We start from the raw sequence: 18,860 nt of genomic DNA on the forward strand, positions 1-18,860 counted from the left end.
GAGGAGGGCAAAGCGGAAAACATTGAGGGGCAAAGTTAAAATTGTGTGTACTCTCTTACAGAGAGAACGAACACTTTATTTGAAAAGCACCGCATAATGATAAGCCATAAAATGTTGTTGTCTTGGACGCCACCGTCCAGGTTCGAAGCCATTTCTCATATACAGGGGCACGTCAGGAATAAATAGTCATTTTAGTTTAGATATCTAGCCAGAGTTAGCGGGAACAAAAACAGTGATGACTTTCCACTTTGCCCCTTTTCACTTTGCCCCTCCCTTGTTGTCTATCAATAAAAAGTACTCCATGTTCGATACAACTGCGAAAGTGAGAATTCCTGCCGTTATATCTTTCCAGCGTAGCCAATGCTTCAAGTTACCAAGTCATAATTCGGCGCAACTATGATTTGTTTCATGACGTGCAGATTTTATGTGATTATGCCCCATTTTAGTGACAGCAGTGAAAAACGTTATTTACTTAGTAATATCCAACACCTCCGTGCACCGGCATGAAATTTCGTCCACACGCCTATAGTCCTGCACTCTTAAAAATGAACTTCGCCGCATATAGCGCGCTCCTAGCCAAGCATAATCTCGAATGATATCGTTATTTGCCCTGATTTGTTGAAAACGGGGCGCACGCCTTTTTTATGACAAAATAGACAAAATAGCCGCAAACGCCTTTTTTTGTGATAATAGTCACAAAAAAGGCGTACGCCTCCAGTTTTCAACAAATCGGGGAAGATAACGATATCACTCGAGATGATGGTTGGCAGGGAGCGTGCTATGCGGTGAAGTTCATTTCTAAGACTGTGCTCGACGAAGATTCCGCATGCACTCTAAAAACAGAATTTCACTGCATAGCACGCTGTGCGCCAACCATCGCCACGAATGATAGCGTTATCGCTCATGATACCAGGAGAGAGGAGGGCGTACGCCTTTTTGTGGCAATTATCATATATCCGAATTGTCACAAAAAGGCGTACGCCCTGCTCTCTCCTCGAGTCAGGAACGATAACCCTACCATTCGTGGCAATGGTTGGCGCACAGTGTGCTATGCGGTGAAGTTCTGTTTGTAGAGTGTGGGTGATGATGACTCCACCAACAAGACGCAAATAGGATTTTTCCGCTATGTCCCACTATCTATACTACACGCAGCGCACCCTTTATATCCCCCTCCTTGTCCTAATTTCTATTTCCTCCTAATATATATTTTTTTAGTTCCTTCCACGCTACAACGGTATAGAGGAAGAAAAACTGAGGTTGAAATGATGCGAACTCAGCAAAGCGAACCAGGGACAACAAAATACGAGAGAAACCGAACGAGCGAAATGACCTCTCAAGCTCTGATCCATAAAAACGCATTCCCTGGCTTCCATATCCAGGGCGACAGAGAGGAGGCAGTTATTTACTAGGTGGCTCAGAGCTTTATCTCAGAGCGTTTTGCGGAGCATAAAACCACAAGTTGCTCACAGTGATGTCACAGCAACCAAAATGCTGGCTATCAAATTTCACCCTATCAATAACTGGCGTTATTGAAATATTTTCTGCGGTCACTGAGAACGTTTTTCCGGCCTGGTCTGCATTTCCTAGTATGCAGAACCGGAAATGTTGTAATTCTTTTCATTTTTTTTTTTATTCTATGTTTGCCCTGCGTAATCCATGCAGGAGACTGAGATGAGGCGACTGCATGATATGTCATGCAGGCGACTGACTATTTGTTACCAAATTTTTGCAATACTATAAGCCCCTTGTTTACATCCTTTCTAACATTTCCTGTATACAAAAGAACACTAGCTGGCGGAAGAGTTACAGTATGTAGATACCTTGCCCTCTGTTGCTTAATCAATTAAGAGAAAACTATTGGAATCATTATACTAATGTTCTATTGATGTTAAAAGGCACTGCTCGCATTGATCACTACCGCGTTAAAATTGTGGGAAAATGTATGTTCTGTGAACCATTGTTGTCAAAATCGCTGTGACTCTTGTAGAGGACCACACTCTAAGAAAAAAGGGTGATGAAGAGAGGATTCCTCCAAACAAAGAAGTGTCTCGACTGCTAGCTAGAAGGTGCTAATTGAAAAGAAAAAAAGTCTCGTTTAGGTAGAAGGGTCCACACATTTCAAAAGCATCCAGAAAAGGAAATTATTTGCATGCAGCGTGACGTCATATCATATGAGCAAAGATCCCACATTAGCTGGAGTTATTAAGAAGGTCAAGTGCGTGCTCTTCTCACACATCCGCATTCGTAGCATTATCATGGATAAAGTGCTGGGGAGTTTATTAAACCCACCTGGCGCTACTAGTTGTATATATAATAACGTTGCCTCGCTTCATGTCCACACAACTGACTCATTACTTGGGTGAGTACTATCCTGGTTTCCGCTCCTTTGCAGCCATTATTTCCACTTCTTTTTAAAGCCACGACAATTATAGGGAGTTACACTGTGTGTATTTCTGCGCGTATTAGCAGCTGTTGTAGCTGCAATATGGGCCTGATGATGATGATTCAGGCACGACTGAACAACGTCATTTATCCCGCTGTTGGACACAGTCAAAGCAGACTCGAACTCAATTTACCCTACCTTAAATGCTTTGAGAGTAACTTGATAACTTACAGATATTTTTAAGGGTCAGTATTTCCTATCCAACTTGAATGCCAATATCCTAGTTTACTCCTTAAAATTTATGCACATTCTATGACTCGCTGAATGTGTGCTGTGTATGCCCCCAGTGATTCCGACATTTTACTCTCACTTTTTTGAAACTTTTGATCTACATGTTGAACTCCATCATTTCAACTCGCTCATCTGTTTGTACTTTATGTGTGGAAGCGTACTGAGGTAGCCAGTTCGACTTCGTCGGGACTCACATCCCCATTTTTTTTCTTTATCACATCACATCACATCATCACACTCGTTAAAATACTTGCTATCATTGATTTTTTTTTTTTCGGGAAGGTCGAGAAAAAGATGAACGTCTGCGCTGGGCGCTATGTTACTTGCACGTGATGGTCCCCCCCTCCTTTTGTGGAAAGGGGTAGCTTGCAGACGCGGGAGGTTTAGTGCGGATACGCGGGACAGCGTGTTGGTGGCTTTGACAACAGTGCTTTGTTGACTAAACCCTCATAAAGTTCCCCTGTTTTTGTTTTGTTTTTTTTTTCCTTTCGTCTAATAAATATATTCCCCCCCTCATAAAAGAGCCTTATTGAGAATTTCAAAACTAAGTTATCCAATATTCATAATCCATTAACGAAAGTGTCATTCCAGAAGTTAGCGAACATAACTATGTTTGTATAGTACAACTGGTAAAACAAATGGAATGATGGCAGTTCAGGAAAAGGCACCAGCAGTGGGATTCGAACACACACATACCCATATCATTGTCATCATGTATCTCTCTCTCTCTCTCTGTCTCTCGAACCCACACCCTTTGATGGCACCATGCTATATAGCTACCCCCTCTTCAACCTATATCAAGTCACCCACCCTGCTGCTGCCATTATTCAATTCGCGTTGTGAGGCTTGTGTTTAATTGCCTCATCCACTATAACGTTGCTATAAGATGTAGCGGGCAGAAGAGGAAGAGGAAGAGGTTGCGAAGGAACAATAGAGTTACGTTCCAGTGTTCTAGGCTGGAGCAGACATGTACAAGATACTCAAAAATGTATTTAAGATAAGATAATAAATACTAACGCTAGAATGTAATTAAGATAGAGTACTAAATACTTCAAAAAGTATTTGAAATATAATGAAGATACTAGAGTACCTGTCGCAAATAAGGCAGTCTTGCGTTGTAAGCGTACACTTTTTTTGCCCGCAGTAGCAATTGCATTTCAAAATGGTCGCCTGACACCTTTCCCATCTGAACACAATTCTCAAATTGACGACAAAGAGATACTACATAACAAAGCAAGAGAAAACCCAGAACAAAGCAAACTTCTAGCAGGTCCCTGCTCGGCGAGGTCAGAATTCTGCGTCACCGGGTCAGGGCACATATAATACGTAGAACCCTCACTCGCCAAGAATTAGTCTACACACCGGGCAAGATCTCTAAATGGAGTCTTTCAAGAAGGGCCAATGTCCGGGTCAAGTCCGAGGGACTCAAGGAATGTTCACTGAACAAGCAAGATCATGGAAAGACGAGACACAGCGTAGTTTGAGAGGCAGATCCAAAATATGTAATTAGAGTATTGAGTAGAAAATACCGTAAAATGTATTTTAAATGAGGTACAAATACACAAAACAAAATGTATTGAGTAGAGTACCGAAATACCGCAAATTGTATTTAAAATACAGTATTTTAATACAATATTTTAATATTTTAATAATTTAAAATACAATACTCCAAATACGTACAAGTCTGGGCTGGAGGCAAGGGGTCTTCCGTGTGGAACATTAGATAAGATAAAGTTTCTGAGAGGTGAGAGCGTATACAGCTTGTTAGAGCGTAAAGGTAACTGTAAAGTAACTAATGGGGAATGGGGAAAGTAACGGTGGAAATGTGGCAACACGTCGTGACAATCGTGACACGTCAATCGTGCAATGGTTGGCGCACAGCGTGCTATGCGTTGAAGTTCTGTTTTTAGAGTGAATTGCTCGACCGCGCCAGGCCACGTGACAGTTATGATCCGAACATGTGTGTCGCTTGGACAGCTTGTGTAGCTTGGACGACACCGCATATAGTTGGGCTGCGAGATATATCGAGGCATGCAGGGCGAAAAAAAAGTGCTAGATGGCGAATTGAATTCTTCTCGCTATAGGAAAGCGCCACGAGAAGACGTTTTGACCAAGCCGCAAAGAAAGCTGCCAGAAATGACCATTTTAACGCGATCTAGCTATAGCTGGAAGTATAGTTACATTTCAAAAAGAGACCGTCAGTGACGGAGCAGATAAAACGGCTAATAAAACGTCTAGATTCTAGATTCCGCCCTTCCAGCACATTGTTCGTGAGTCACGTGACGAGGGCCTGGTAATGTTGACGTGGTGTGACGTCCTTGTTGATGTGGTTTATTCCCATCATCGTGTGGCTGTTATTATCGGGTATGTCAAAATGGGCCCCGTTCTTTAACTACCCCATCATCATCATCATAATAGTAATAACTTCATTTGACTGGTGTTACACATTAAAAAAAAAGGACGGCATATGACATTTGGCATGTGGGCCGTCTTGCTAGATGGTAGACAGTCACTAATACCAGTATTTATATACGTAGCTTTGAAAAGAAAAGAAAAAGCGAGAGAAAAAATAACAAGTAAGGAACAAAAAAGAACCCTTTACGGTGATATGTGTACCAAAGAACGATACAATTAGTGCAAATACACAGTCATAACAAAACAATACAAGATAGAAATGCAACGTACAGTGCTGGCCAAAAGTTTTACGGAGCGCGCTCCGGCGCATTCCTTCCTTAGAGTGAAACGCCAGCAAATAATGGAACCGTACGAGCTTACAGACAAGTGCCTATAACTAACCCAGTCACCTGTTTGGAAGTCCGTACGGTACCATTCGCTGCTAGCGCGTCACTCTGAGGAAGGTATGCGCGGGAGCGTGTTCCGTAAAACTTTTGGCCAGCACTGTACATAGTATATTATTAATGCATGTCAGTACTACTGATCAACCTTTCAGAAACAACCATTTTCTGATTAGTTTCTTCGCACCACGTTTTGTTGTGTTCTTTTTTTTTCTTTTTTTTTTTGCAAGTACGTATAGGTAGCGCATTAAAAAATTTTGGTACGTAGTACTATATCTTTGATATCTGTCGTACTCTGTTCTTATTCTCTTTACCATATAGGTTGGAAGGTGATGTACGTGCCGATCGCGAGCAATCCTGTGTTTCCTCAAAGTCCCCACTGAAGTGATATTTAGCAATAACAGTATAGTCACGAAGGCTCTTGAAAGAAAACATATTATAACGTTACTTATTTATTTGCTTACATATGTTTTTAATAACTCTGTCAGTCCATCTGGTTTGGTACATTGAACAGTTACCAAAAAGTGTAATACCAAAAGTCAAAATACTCTCTCCAAGTAATTGATAGACACGATATTTGATAGGCGAACCTGCATAGCGACCAAGCTTATAAATGTAAGCAGTTATGGTTCGTAATTTTTTAAACAAATAATTCATATGGGTTTTCCAATTTCAGTTGCTGTCGTAATGTACGCTGAAATATTTGACTGTGTCGGAAAGCACAGGGGGGTGGGGGGGGGGGTATGTTTAATGCAAATAAAAATAAGAGAAGGGAAAGGTTAGCCATGATGTCGGCTTGCTATTCCCAAAAGCTAACAAACAAACAAAAGAAGATAAAAGCAGCAGAGACACAGAAAATTATGAAAAAAATACAGGAAAAAAATGCGGGCCTGCACGCGCAGTGTGGACTAAGAACACCGATGCACGAGCTGAAACGACGTGCACTGCTTAGCGCCGAAGCACGAAAGAATCCGGCAAAATTTCGATTGCAGCTCCGTAACGGAATCGAAGTTTTGAATCATGATAACAATTACGAAACTAACATAGCGTTCAACGTAATTTGGAGTTAACTTGTTTTTGCGTTTTAGTTTCCCTTTAAGACAGGACAGCAGGAAGAAGCGGGTGTTCCGGGGGGTTAGTATGCATCCAGGGCCGACTTCTGTGCCGACATTCGTCTGGCAATCTGCGGGAAAGCCCAGGGAAAACCTGAGACAGCACAGCCGGTGTCGGGATTCCTATCCCTGCCCAATCCCAGTCTCGTCGAGGAAGGCGATTATCCTAACCACTATAGTATGGCCGCCACGGGAAGAAAATTTCTCGACGAGATGTGGTTACACTTTCCCTGTTTCACGTTGGAAGGATGTGGAATCACCTACAGAGGGAGTCGCATTTCCCAATTCTCTCCCTATACAGTTGATGCGAACGGAATATTGAAGAACCTCATCGGAAATGCCAGAAAATGGGGAAAAAAAGTGCACAAAGTGGAAATGAGGGAGATTATGCAGATCTTCCCGCGCAAATTTTTGCTCTCGTCGAAGAAAAGAAAATAACACTGTGGATGATATCATTTTCTCCGACCTGCCTCGAATGCTGACTTGGTACAGGGGACCCAAGAAGTGAAGCCTTTCCGAAGCGTCTCCTACAGATTCACCCGAGGGAAATTTTTCTCGCTGTAAACGGGCTAAGGAAAAAGAACATTGAATACCGACGGTACATGCATATAAAGGGAACTATCGAACTGTGACCCAGTTAAATGCTGAAAATCAAAAACTACGGAGCGGGGAAGCCCCACACAAAGCTTGGTTGCGATAGTAGCCACATGCAAGACATTCTTTGTACGAGAAAAATACATTTCTTAGCCGTTAGAAAGTTTCTGTCATTGTTCATAATGTGTCATGCATACGGACACTTGGTAAAAAGTGTCCGGAAGCGACATTTTTTCGGGTCGTTCCTCAAGCCACCAGCAAAGGTAGGTTCGATACTATACACCTTGGAATGATACAATAGAAGGAAAAAAAACAGCTCGCGTGGCATACACAGCAAATCGTGTTGCGATGTGTGGGAGATAAACGTTGCTTCCAGCACCGTGTGTCGGAGATTTCCTGCGCACGTAAGCAGAACCTCAGCTGGTCCAAATTATCCGCAGTCCTACACGCTTAAAAATGAACTTCACCACATAGCACGCTCCTAGCCAACCATCGTCTCGAATGATATCGTTATCTGCCCTGATTTGTTGAAAACGGTTGGCGTACGCCTTTTTTGTGACACTTCATAATTGTCACAAAAGAGCCGTACGCCAAGAAGTTTTCAACAAATCAGGGCAGATAACGATATCATTCGAGATTATGGTTGGCTAGGAGCGTGCTATGCGGTGAAGTTCATTTCTAAGTGGGTACCTGCGGCACGTGCAACATGTCGCCACGCAAACAGGCCGACTCACACTACGTGTGAATCTACTCTCAATTATAACGAATGAGAAGTAACAGGGCAGGAGAAGTAACAGGACAAATCTCATATGACCTTGTCCTGCACTCTTGGAAAAAAGGGTGAAGTACACTCTAAAAACAGAGCTTCACCGCATACCACGCTCCTAGCCAATCATCATACCGAATGACAAGATTCTCTCCCTTGATTTGATGAAAAAGGGGGCGTACGCCATTTTTGTGGCAATTATGAACAGCATAGGTGTCACAAAAAAGGCGTACGCCTCCCGTTTTCAACAAACCAGGGCAGATAACGATATCATTCGAGATGATGGTTGGCTAGGAACGTGCTATGCGGTGAAGTTCATTTTTAAGAGTGTACACTGTTAAAACAGAACTTCACCACATAGCACGCTCCTAGCCAACCATCATTCCGAATGATATCATTCTGTGCATTGATTTGTTGAAAATGAGAGGAGGCGCCTATCTGGGACAGATTATCTTGTCCCAGATAGGCGCCTCCCCCCTGTTTTGAACAAATCATGACACAGAATGATATCATTTGGTATGCTGGTTGGTTAGGAGCGTGCTATGTGGTGAAGTTCTGTTTTAACAGTGTAGTTACACCTTTTAGGAAGTAATAGTTGTCGCACATGTTGTGCCTAAAAGGTTGCAAAGTTCTACCTACTACCACACTCTCTGCCACAAATAATAGAGTTACCCCTTCTGATTCAGTGAGCGAGGGGGGGCGTACGCCTTTTTGTGGCAATTTCGGTATATGATAATTGCTTTTACCACCCTTTCACACCCTTAATCAGACGCTATGTTGACCTATCACACCCTTTTTTCTTAGAGTGTGTTACTTCTACTTCGTCCCTGTGTCTTCCCTCACTCTCAAAGAATGTCATCAGCTTCATATTATCACCAGCTCGCTTGCATTCTACTGTTATGTTCAACAGTAAAAAGAGTACACCCTAGAAACAGAACTTCACCACATCGCACGCTGTGCGCCAACCACTGCCGCGAATGATACGGTTATCGCTTCTGATTCGAAGAGAGAGGTGGGCGTACGCCTTTTTGTGGCAATTTGGTTATATGACAATTGCCACGAAAAGGTGTACGCCCCCCCCCCCCTCCCTTCGAATCAGAAGCGATAACACTATCATTCTTGGCAACGGTTGGAGCACGGCGTGCTATGCGGTGAAGTTCTGTTTTTAGAGTGTAGCGTGCCACGGGACAAGCGTGTGCTTCAAAAAATATGTAAACTGATTTACTGCGTATAAGTTCAAATCCGGTCTTCAAGCGCCTTTGGAAAAGAAGGAAGATTAAGAAATAAATGAGCCGTTCCATTTCTCTAGTGTTTTACAAAAAATGGAAGCTTGGTGTATTGCATGTATAGTGTTCTGGAAAAGTACCAGTCATGCAAATTCTGCGTCGATGCCCAACTGACCATTATAAATTTTGTGAAACGTTTTCACCGATCCATCGTCCTGCGTTTTTCTAATGTATATAATTTCGTTTCTACCTTAATTCAGTAACTGATACTTTCTTATTGTACGCATAACATATTAATCTTAGAACCCAATTTTGTGCCCTTTCAGTTTTACCAATGTGGACGTTTTTGTGGGGATCCCGTACATCACATTCATATTCCAGGGTTGGCTTTATTATGGATTTGTAAGCTAATAATTTGGCATTAACTGGGGCATTGTTAAGTTTTCGCATGCATGGTTTACGCACTGCTGATGAACAGACATTACTGATATCACAACCCAACCCAATTAATCGTTATCCCCAAGCACTTGAAAGTTAGGACATTGTTTAAAGCAATATGATTAGGTACCGTAACGAAATGGAATCATTTTTATTCGTTCGTTTAATGTAATCTGCCATACTCAACTCTTACTATAATTAATATTCATGTGGCACTTATTACACACGTAAACTAAAAAGTCGTCAGCAAACTGTTTAAGTTTGGCAGAATCTGGAATACTACTCTCATTTACGTATATCAATTACGTACAATAACAATTACAATGGATCCAAAATAGACCGTGAGAAATAGGGTGAACACTAGAGAAGAGGGACTTACATAACGTCAACATATTGCGCGGGGTTACTTAAATACGGATTCCTCCAGGAAACAAGTGATTTACCAAACGCATAGGAGCATAATGTTTGTCAACATATTTTAGTTGTGTGAAACTTTTATGAAAAGGCCCTTCCAACTCAATACATACATACATCATCCGTATGCCATTTATTATACGAGTCGTCTCTATGGCAGCTGTGTCGATTCTTTAGTCATACGAGCGTGAGACTCTTTAGCTTGCCCAGATATGGCAGACTTTTGGCGATTTTAAGTTTAGCTGACTATCGACGAGAAGGAGGCGTGACAAAAGCCATGCCAAGACGAGCCTCCTAAGGAAAGCTCATCTCTTGAGAGTGTCCACCAGGGGGTTGGCTGGCGTCAGGAGCCCTGGTCCCGCCGGCGCCCTTCCTAATAAACGCCATTAACATGCAACAGGGCTCGCTTCCCAATCCAATTGCACTTGGAATCCCTCCATGCGAAGGAAAACGTGTTAACTTCGCGGCCGCTAAGGTATACGGAGCATATGTGCTTGCTATCGTTGCGTGTGACGACTTCTTGTCAGAAGGCTACTTTTCATAAAGCGAAATGTTGATACACACTTGAAAATCTCCGTTCGTTTCGCTTCGCGTTGGAATTTCGGGCGACGGTTGGGAGTTTATCCTTTTTGTGGGCCGCACCCAATAATTAGGTTGGTGGAAACTCAATTTGCTCGTAGTTTGTAGTTAATCTGCGACGCGAGACAAAACTTTTTCATGGTATTAAGAGGAAGACCCCAATGCAAGAAACTCTGCAGACACCCTTAGAAATGAACTTCACCGCACAGTGCGCTCCTAGCCAACCATCATCTCGAATGATGTCGTTATCTGCCCGGATTTATTGAAAACGGGAGGCGTACGCCTCTTTTGTGACACTTATGCTGCTTACAATTGTCATGAAAAAGTCGTACGCTTCCCGCTTTCAACAAATCAGGGCAGATAATGATATCATTCGAGATTATGGTTGGCTAGGAGCGTGCTGTGCGGTGAAGTTCATTTCTAAGAGTGTAGGACCTCTTAGGGACAACGGTTTCCGTGGTGATCAATGGCAACAACGACAACAGATTATTTAATGGTGATGAATGGGGAAAGGAGTTCAATGACATTGAGTTCAGATGTGTGGCTTTCTTTTAAACAACGACGCAATCGACGGAAACTCTATTTCCGTATTTATTGTGTATTCCCCCCTGCCCCCCATGTGAATGATTCCACGTACGAGGCTGTATTCCTACTTGTGAAGCAAACATCAACAGTGCGACAGCATCACGCAGGTGATGTCCAAGTTGTAGGGAGAAATATTGCGCTAGAAGAAAACTTACTTTTATTTCAGGTGGCCAAGTCACCTGACTTCGCCGCTCAAAGTAAAAGGCATTGTTTGTATCTGTCCCTTCTATGTTGTTGCAGCCTCAGAACATCAGTTTCTCTCTTGGAAAAGTGTACTTTTCTCAAACGCATTATCTGGTTTCCAAAACTACCGCGCTAATTTAGCGGCATTGTGACCCAGGTGAAAGTCTTTTCCAGACCTCCCTAATGATCTCGCAACAAATGGAGGCAAAACCAATTACAGAAAAGCGAGATAGAGAAATGAAAACATCACGGGTGGTTAAAGCCCAATCGAAGAAATTTCTCAGACAAATGTAATCTACTGTGGATCTATACAGGGTGTCCCACTCATCTTACGAAACGACGTATCGTGCTTCGGAGGACGATTACAACCTTTAAGAAATTTTCCACTTGGCTAAGTTGTCCCTCGAAAAATTATATAAACACAGGGAAACAAAACAGCGTTGAGAATATACCACCGGTTAAGCTTAGTGTGCATGCGGGTTAGTACCATAGCATCGCCAACACAATGTCACCGTACATTTTCTTGTTGTTTCCCAATTTTGACGCGTAACATGTACTTTTATGCTTTCTGCGTTTCTGTCTTGAAGAGCAAGACTTCATTACTGCGGCGAAATGAAAATGGTATTGAGAAAACGAGTCAAGCTGTTTGGGTCGTTCACCGATTGAGGAGGTCCCCGCCCATTTTCATTCCCAAGGGCCTTCCTATTCACACTGTTTCCTTTTTCTTTTTTTTAAATCTGGATCGTAAAAACTGTTTACACGGTTTTCGAAACCGTTACTTTTACAGTGTGTTAAACGAAAGTCCAATGAAATGGTGATTTTAGGAGGTGACGTAAAGGGAACGCTACGTGCCCCCTGCACCGCTCGAAAATTCTTTTACGTAATTAGTTTATCTGCACCAGATGTATACCTATATTGAAAGCAAGTAAGTGACTATCCAGTCGGTCTCATGTGGAAACACGTGAAAGCTTTTTGTGGGCAACCCTTCAAAATGGGTCCACCGATAGGGATCGATATATAACGCAGTCACATACAGTATATAACTTCCCGTGAGGATGACTCAGCGTCAATTATGCGCCACCAGACCTCATAAAATGGCAGTTTCTGAATGGATGTGTCTGTAAAAATGGCCTTCTCAGATACCAACCGGCCTTTACAGGGACTTTTTTTTTTTTCGCCAAATATGGACCTGACGACACAAATAGGATACAAATCATATCGCCATTTTACCGAGACCCATAAATCCAATTCAAAGTCTGGATTTAAACTTGTGTCGACAACTCAAATCATTTTAAACCCATATTTACATTTTCAAACTCGAGTACGGATTTAAAGCTGGATTTATCAAATTCGCTACCAAATTGATGCACTTCCTGAAACCAGACTTGTACGTAACTTACATCTCAAATACCTTTAAAAACAACTTAGTATCTTCCAAATACTTATAACAGTCAGTATTTAGTAACTTAACTTCAATACATTTTGGCATTGACTTGTACTCATTCTTTTTAAGTTACTCCCTTTCGCTTAATGTTTCATTAAACAGGAATGTCCTCTGTTTTGTTTGGGCATCTCAGATATTCCGGGGTCACTCTGCGGCGCAAGAGGTTTAGTGAACAATGTTCGGGGTTCGTATATCCAGGGAAGAGGAACGGTATTTGATGCAAGGACGGTTATAAATGTTAATACTTGAAATAAACAGCTTAGTAAAACAGTGGGTCCTCGCTTCCCTTCGTTTTACGTGGCTCTTCCTCCTCCCCCTCCTCTATCGGGTATGTTCGCGGTTTATCGGGCGTCCAGGAGGAGAGCATGTACCAAGAAGCTATCGTGGGAAAACCAGAGTATCCGAACGATTCCGTTTTTATACTCACTTTGTTCGTATTCCTTTGACAGTAAAGTCCTCAATTTGTAACTCGATAGTATATTGAAGTAACGTGTTACTTTGCGAGTATTTAGTGTTCTAACACTAAATCTTTTAAAGATCTTCTAAATTTTATCTTTTACAAAGTTCTACATCAAAGATTTACAAAGATCTACAAAGATTTACATCTCAAAAATCTTCAAAATCAATCAATATTTTCAAGATTGAGTATTTACTACTCTACTCAGTTACTTTCGTGCCTGGTATTCAGTAACTTAGCTTAAATACTAGTTTCGAGTATATTGTGCCAGCCTGCCTGAAACACATCAACTTATAGGAATAGCGTCAATGAGTTTAATAGGCAATAGGAATTTGGCAAGTTGCGCGTAGCCTGCGCGATGGCCTTCCACGCACCAATCCACTGGGGTCACTTGCTCTGATCCTCAACAAGTCTGAGGTAGACGTAGCTCTGGACTTCTGCGGAACTGTGGCGGCGGCTGCGGAAGCTGCGGGAACTGCAACGTTTCATACCTACATGGTTGAACTTCGCGAGGATCTTGACCGTATAACGCTCCCGTCGAACGCACAGCTGGATGCGGATTTTTCTCTGCCAGAGCTTAAAACTGCCCTTCGTTTGTCCCGACCCAAATTGTCCCCTGGTGCATACGGGATCACCTATTCAGCTCTTCGAAATCTTGGCGTTGAGGGCCTTCGTACCTTGCTGTTGCAACAGCTCATGGAGATCGGGCCAGGTACCCGCAAGTAGAGCCCTGCACCATCCGCGGATGGAAGCGGATATCCGCGGATATCCGCAAGATACTTGAGGATTCGGATGAAAATTTAGCACTTTCTGCGGTGTGCGGATCGGATGCGGATGGCGCAAGGTCGGATGCGGTTCGGATGCGGATACGAAGGCAGCGGATCGGTAGCGGATCGGATGCGGATATACCGCGTGCTGTCATTTTTCCACCAGCAATTTATTTGTATTGCTCGCCGACAGCCGACAGCGAGCGCATGCTCGGGTTCACCTTTGACCATGCACGGCGGCAAGACGGGAGAGGAGGCATTCTGGCGTCTCGAACCGCGCGAGCACCGACGAGGTAGCGTTCCACGCGTTCCAGAAGTCTCTCCATATCGCGTTTGTTGAAAGGTTTACCTTTGCTTGTCGTCATGACTGAGTCCTTCCGTGACAGCATGGAGGCATCCGAAATTATACCAACATGCTTCCGGCGGTCTTTACGCGTCTTTCGAAACGTGCGGATTTTGCAGATCGGATGCGGATGGTGCTTTTTGCTCAGCGGATCGGATGCGGATGTAAACTGTTGTGTACGGTGCGGATGCGGATCGGATGCGGATAACGTGTGCGCGGATGCGGGTCGGATGCGGATGCCAAAAATCTCATCCGCGCAGGGCTCTACCCGCAAGCTGGAAGGAAGCCATGGTGGTCCCATTGCTGAAGCCTGGCAAGCATCCGTCGCACCTGTCCTCTTTCCGTCCAGTTAGCCTTACCAGTTGTGTTGGTAAGGCTGGAATGGTGGTTGGAAAGGAATCACGTTTTCCCTGATGAGATGGCAGGCTTCCGTCGGCACCGTAGCTCAGTTGACTCCCTTATGGACCTTGTGACTGCTGTTGAAGTCGCCAAGAGCTGCAAGAGGATTGTCGAGGCTGTTTTCCTTGATGTCAAACGTGCCTATGATACGGTCAGTCACACTTACGTATTGCGCACCCTCCTCCGGGCTAGAGTGTCTCGCAGGCTTTTTGTCTGGGTGGCTGACTTCTTGTCCAACAGAACCATTTTCGTCCGCACTCGGGACGGTGACACGCAAAAAAGTTTTGACCCAAGGCGCTCCTCAAGGAAGTGTATTAAGCCCCATCCTCTTCAATTTGGTTATGGCGGATATCAAGCGTTGCGTTCATCGCAAAGTTCAGCTCTCTGTATATGCAGACGATGTGTGCGTTTGGACCACCGGTAAATCAAGGCCAGCGATTCAACGCCGCCTTCAAAACTCGTTGGATGCTGTTCAGCATTACTTCACCAAGGCTGGCATGGACATCTCGGCTGAGAAGACAGTTGTGCTCCCGTTCACGCGGAAACGCATGAGCGCCTTCCCTCTTTCGCTAGGCAATAATACACTCAGCCAAGTGAAGTGCCACAAATTCCTGGGTGTTATCTTGGATGCCAATCTCTCGTGGAGCGCCCATATCAGGTACCTGGAAGCGAAAGTTCAACGCTGGACCAATGTCATTTCTCACTTCGCTGGCGCTGCATGGGGGATTGATCAGGAAGCGCTCTTATCGATTCATGGGGCATTGGTTCGGGGAACCATTCTCTACAGCCTCCCGGTCTTTCACGGCATCTCAAGAACACCTGAACAGAGACTTCGGTGTATGTTGGCCAGAAGCTTGAGGATCTGCCTCGGTGTACCCAGCGCCGCTGAAACGCGCATGGTGGTGGCAGAGGCCCGCGAGCTGCCAGTAGAGGTCTTACGTCTCAGAGAAACTGTGCGCCATTATCTACGCCTCGTTGCGGAACACCGTCGTCACCCCTTGGTTTCGAAGCTCAAAAGGCGGAGGCAGAGCAACATTTCTCACTGCATCGCTGCTGTAAAGCCCTTGCTACCGGCTTTTGTTGGAAGATCAATCGTCCCCAGGTCCCCTCCGTGGGTCTTTTCAATACCTTCGATCTCCTCTACCATTCCTGGACTCGAAAGCAAGAGGGATCACGTGGCAGCACCCGTGTTGAAACAACTTGCGCTAGATATGACGCAGTGCCGCTACCCTTCGCACACTGCAGTATTCACAGATGGGTAGACCAACTTACACTGTTCCACTGCTGCCTTTACAATCCCGACTATGTCTCGTGCCACGCATACCGTCTCTCGCCCCGCACCTCATCCACGTCTGCAGAGTTGCATGCCATTTTGTTCTTCCTCAAGCACATTGCATCCGCCGCTATCAGCAGCTGGGTGATATACGGCGACTCCAAGGCAGCTCTCCAGTGAATAGCGAACATGGGTATTCGTGGATCACTTGCGCCTGTGGTGGTGGACATACTGGAGGAACTAAGCCGTCTCGAGACCAGCGGGCACTCTATCTACTTCCAGTGGGTTCCTGCACACTGCGGCATCCGCGGCAATGAAGAGGCTGACGAGGCAGCAGCAGCTGCGTATCATTCCCGATCAAGCGTGCGGATTACCCTCCCCAAAGGCGACAGGCGACCCTTCCTAAATGATGTGGTGAGGCCTCTCGCACATGCGCAATGGTCTCGGGACGTTCCATCAAGAGTTCTGGTGCGTGAAGTGGACCCTGACTTTGGCTTCATCATGCCTTCTCGTGTGCCTCGCAATTTTGCGTCGCTGATACACAGGTTTCGTCTTGGGGTTGCATTCACCCCCCATTTCAAGCATCTGATCGGCCGCTCCGACTCGATGCTCTGCTCTCGCTGTGCTGTTTTGGCGGATACCAAGCATGTGCTCCTCGACTGCCATCCTTACACCTCCCAAAGAGCAGCTCTACAGTGTCGCCTGCAGTCGATCACGGCCGCACCATTCACATTGGCAACCATTCTCGGCCCTTGGTCTAACCAGATTGACCATCGCCAAGCTCTTGAGTATTTCAAGATTTTTCTCCGGGACAGTGGTCTCCTCTCTACCCTATGATCTGCCTGCGTACCTGTGTGCTGTGTGTGTGTTTTTGTGTGCTGTGGGTTTGCCTACCGTTCTGATGTCTTACTGACTCCACTGACTATCGACCCTATTTAGCATCGTTCATCACCTCATCATCAGCACACATCTCATCCTGCCCCATTGTGCCTTGGGGTAGTGGGCCGCACCTTACATGGCGAATTTCCCCATTCATTATCATTAACTTATTTGTTGTTGTTGTTAATAGGATCCGCCACTATTATCGGATAATAGCGGCGATATAACTCGCACTCAGAGCTCAGAGAATGGTCAACACGGAGAGATACATCCTGGCTTGCGGATATGCCCGGCATTTTATCTGCAAATAAGCATCTCTGCCAACGTCATCGAAGTGCAGGACTCATAATTGCAATGAATTCAAAATATGCCTTTAGCTGCATTTTGTTGAATAATTCTTGTCTGTATGCTGAAAAGTGAAAACGTTTGGAATCATGTGGGTTTTTTCTTCCAAATACCACGACCGCGGTTGTATGGATAGCGATACTGTCAATAGTGAGATTTAGTATATCGTACACGGTCGCCTTTGCGTACGTAGCATTGGTGATTCTGCGCACGCGCGAGGCATTAACAGAGCTTTGCGCATTGCACAGAAACACCACGCTATCCTTTACGTATACGCAAAGGTGACAGCGTACGATATGCTAAAACTCACTAATGTTATCCGCGCCCACCCTTTGAACATAACCGGTATCTTACGAATATCTAAAGGTGTTGTATAGCCTGAGATGTTATTTAAAATGTGGAACGAACAACGCGGAAGCTCTTAAGTGCTCCGGAAAATGTGGTATGCAGGGTGTTTGTTTTTATTGCAGCACAAATGGCGCTTTTTCGCGCGGGTTATACGGCAGGCGGACCTTCTTTGCTTTTCCCCATAGGGTCACGAAATACGACTGGACACGGGTAGTGGGAAAAGCCCCATGTCTTGCAGGAAGTCCAATATTTAGACCACGTAAATTTGTCTCAATCTATCACTATACACACACGATAAATTAAATTTTTGAAAACAGAAAGTAAATATATGAGTATATATTGTTAACTAGCTGAGATGTGCGCGAACGGATAGTTACAAACCTGTTTCAGTGTTTTTGAACTCGAAAACCCGCGCAGACTAGTAGCCAGAAGAAAACTGGGAAACGGCGGTAGAAAAATCCACAGCTTTTCAAAGCGAACAGACAATATTGGACAAACTTAAAACTAACTTGTTTAAATACTGCAGGAAGTTCTTTTGCCTCGAGTACAAGTTACAGGCAAAATGTAGTTAAATTACAGCTACAGTTAAGTGCAGTAATTATACTCTAGAAGTAATTAATTAGAGTAGCTGTAACTAATTATTTCAGAGCTCTGTTCGTGACACACAGCTGTACATCCCATATGCGGCTGCCGGGGTCGAGGGGCGAACTAGGGCGAACAATGGACTTTGAATAATACGGATAGAAGGCATGCAATTCAAATTCACGTGTGAAAAGTAACTAAACTCAGACCGTGTGTCTGCTGAAAAGGTTTTAATTTCAAACCAAAATCCCTAAGCAGACACCAGTGCCTAGGTGAGACCAGCATCGATTTGCGCCCGCCGGAACACAAACTTTCTGGGCATCTCTTTCGCCGTACTGAGCATATCTGGAAGACTGTCAAGAGCCTCTGCAGCTCCCCGGTCATCCAGCAGAGCCCCTTTCGGGGCTGGCCCTTTACTCTGGGGTTCAGGCAGATATGTTAGGGGATGACTTTTGCTTGCTGCTCCGTAACCTGTCTGACGCATCTTCCACGGAAATATACAAACGTTCCGTTGATCCGGCTACTCCAGCCATAGATCTCAGTGTCCCAGCCGAAAATGAAAAGATGAACGTGGACTTCACACTACAAGAACGGCGTTCGACCCTCCATAGCTATCGGCATCTCTCAGCCCAAGGCGTTGGCGGCATATCCTACAGG

General features: G+C 44.5%; 2 protein-coding genes across 4 annotated transcripts in view; one reads left to right on the forward strand and one right to left on the reverse strand.

Annotated features, from left to right (window-relative positions):
• Positions 1-18,860, reverse strand: part of LOC135394182 (uncharacterized) — a 283,276-nt gene that overhangs the window by 204,099 nt on the left and 60,317 nt on the right. The window lies entirely within an intron of this gene.
• The window catches only part of LOC135394181 (uncharacterized), a 46,726-nt gene continuing 30,149 nt past the window's right edge, over positions 2,284-18,860 (forward strand). For 2 of the 3 annotated variants that reach the window (XR_010422778.1, XM_064624774.1), the window contains exon 1: positions 2,284-2,359. Coding sequence is in view for 2 of the 3 variants with exons in the window: in XM_064624774.1 (XP_064480844.1) it covers positions 2,332-2,359 (28 nt within the window). In the remaining variant the exon portion in view is untranslated. The remainder of the gene's footprint in view (positions 2,360-18,860) is intronic. The other variant, XM_064624775.1, reaches the window with a different exon arrangement.

Source organism: Ornithodoros turicata, chromosome 5 (genome assembly GCF_037126465.1).
Source record: "Ornithodoros turicata isolate Travis chromosome 5, ASM3712646v1, whole genome shotgun sequence".
NCBI classification, from domain to species: Eukaryota; Metazoa; Arthropoda; class Arachnida; order Ixodida; family Argasidae; genus Ornithodoros; species Ornithodoros turicata.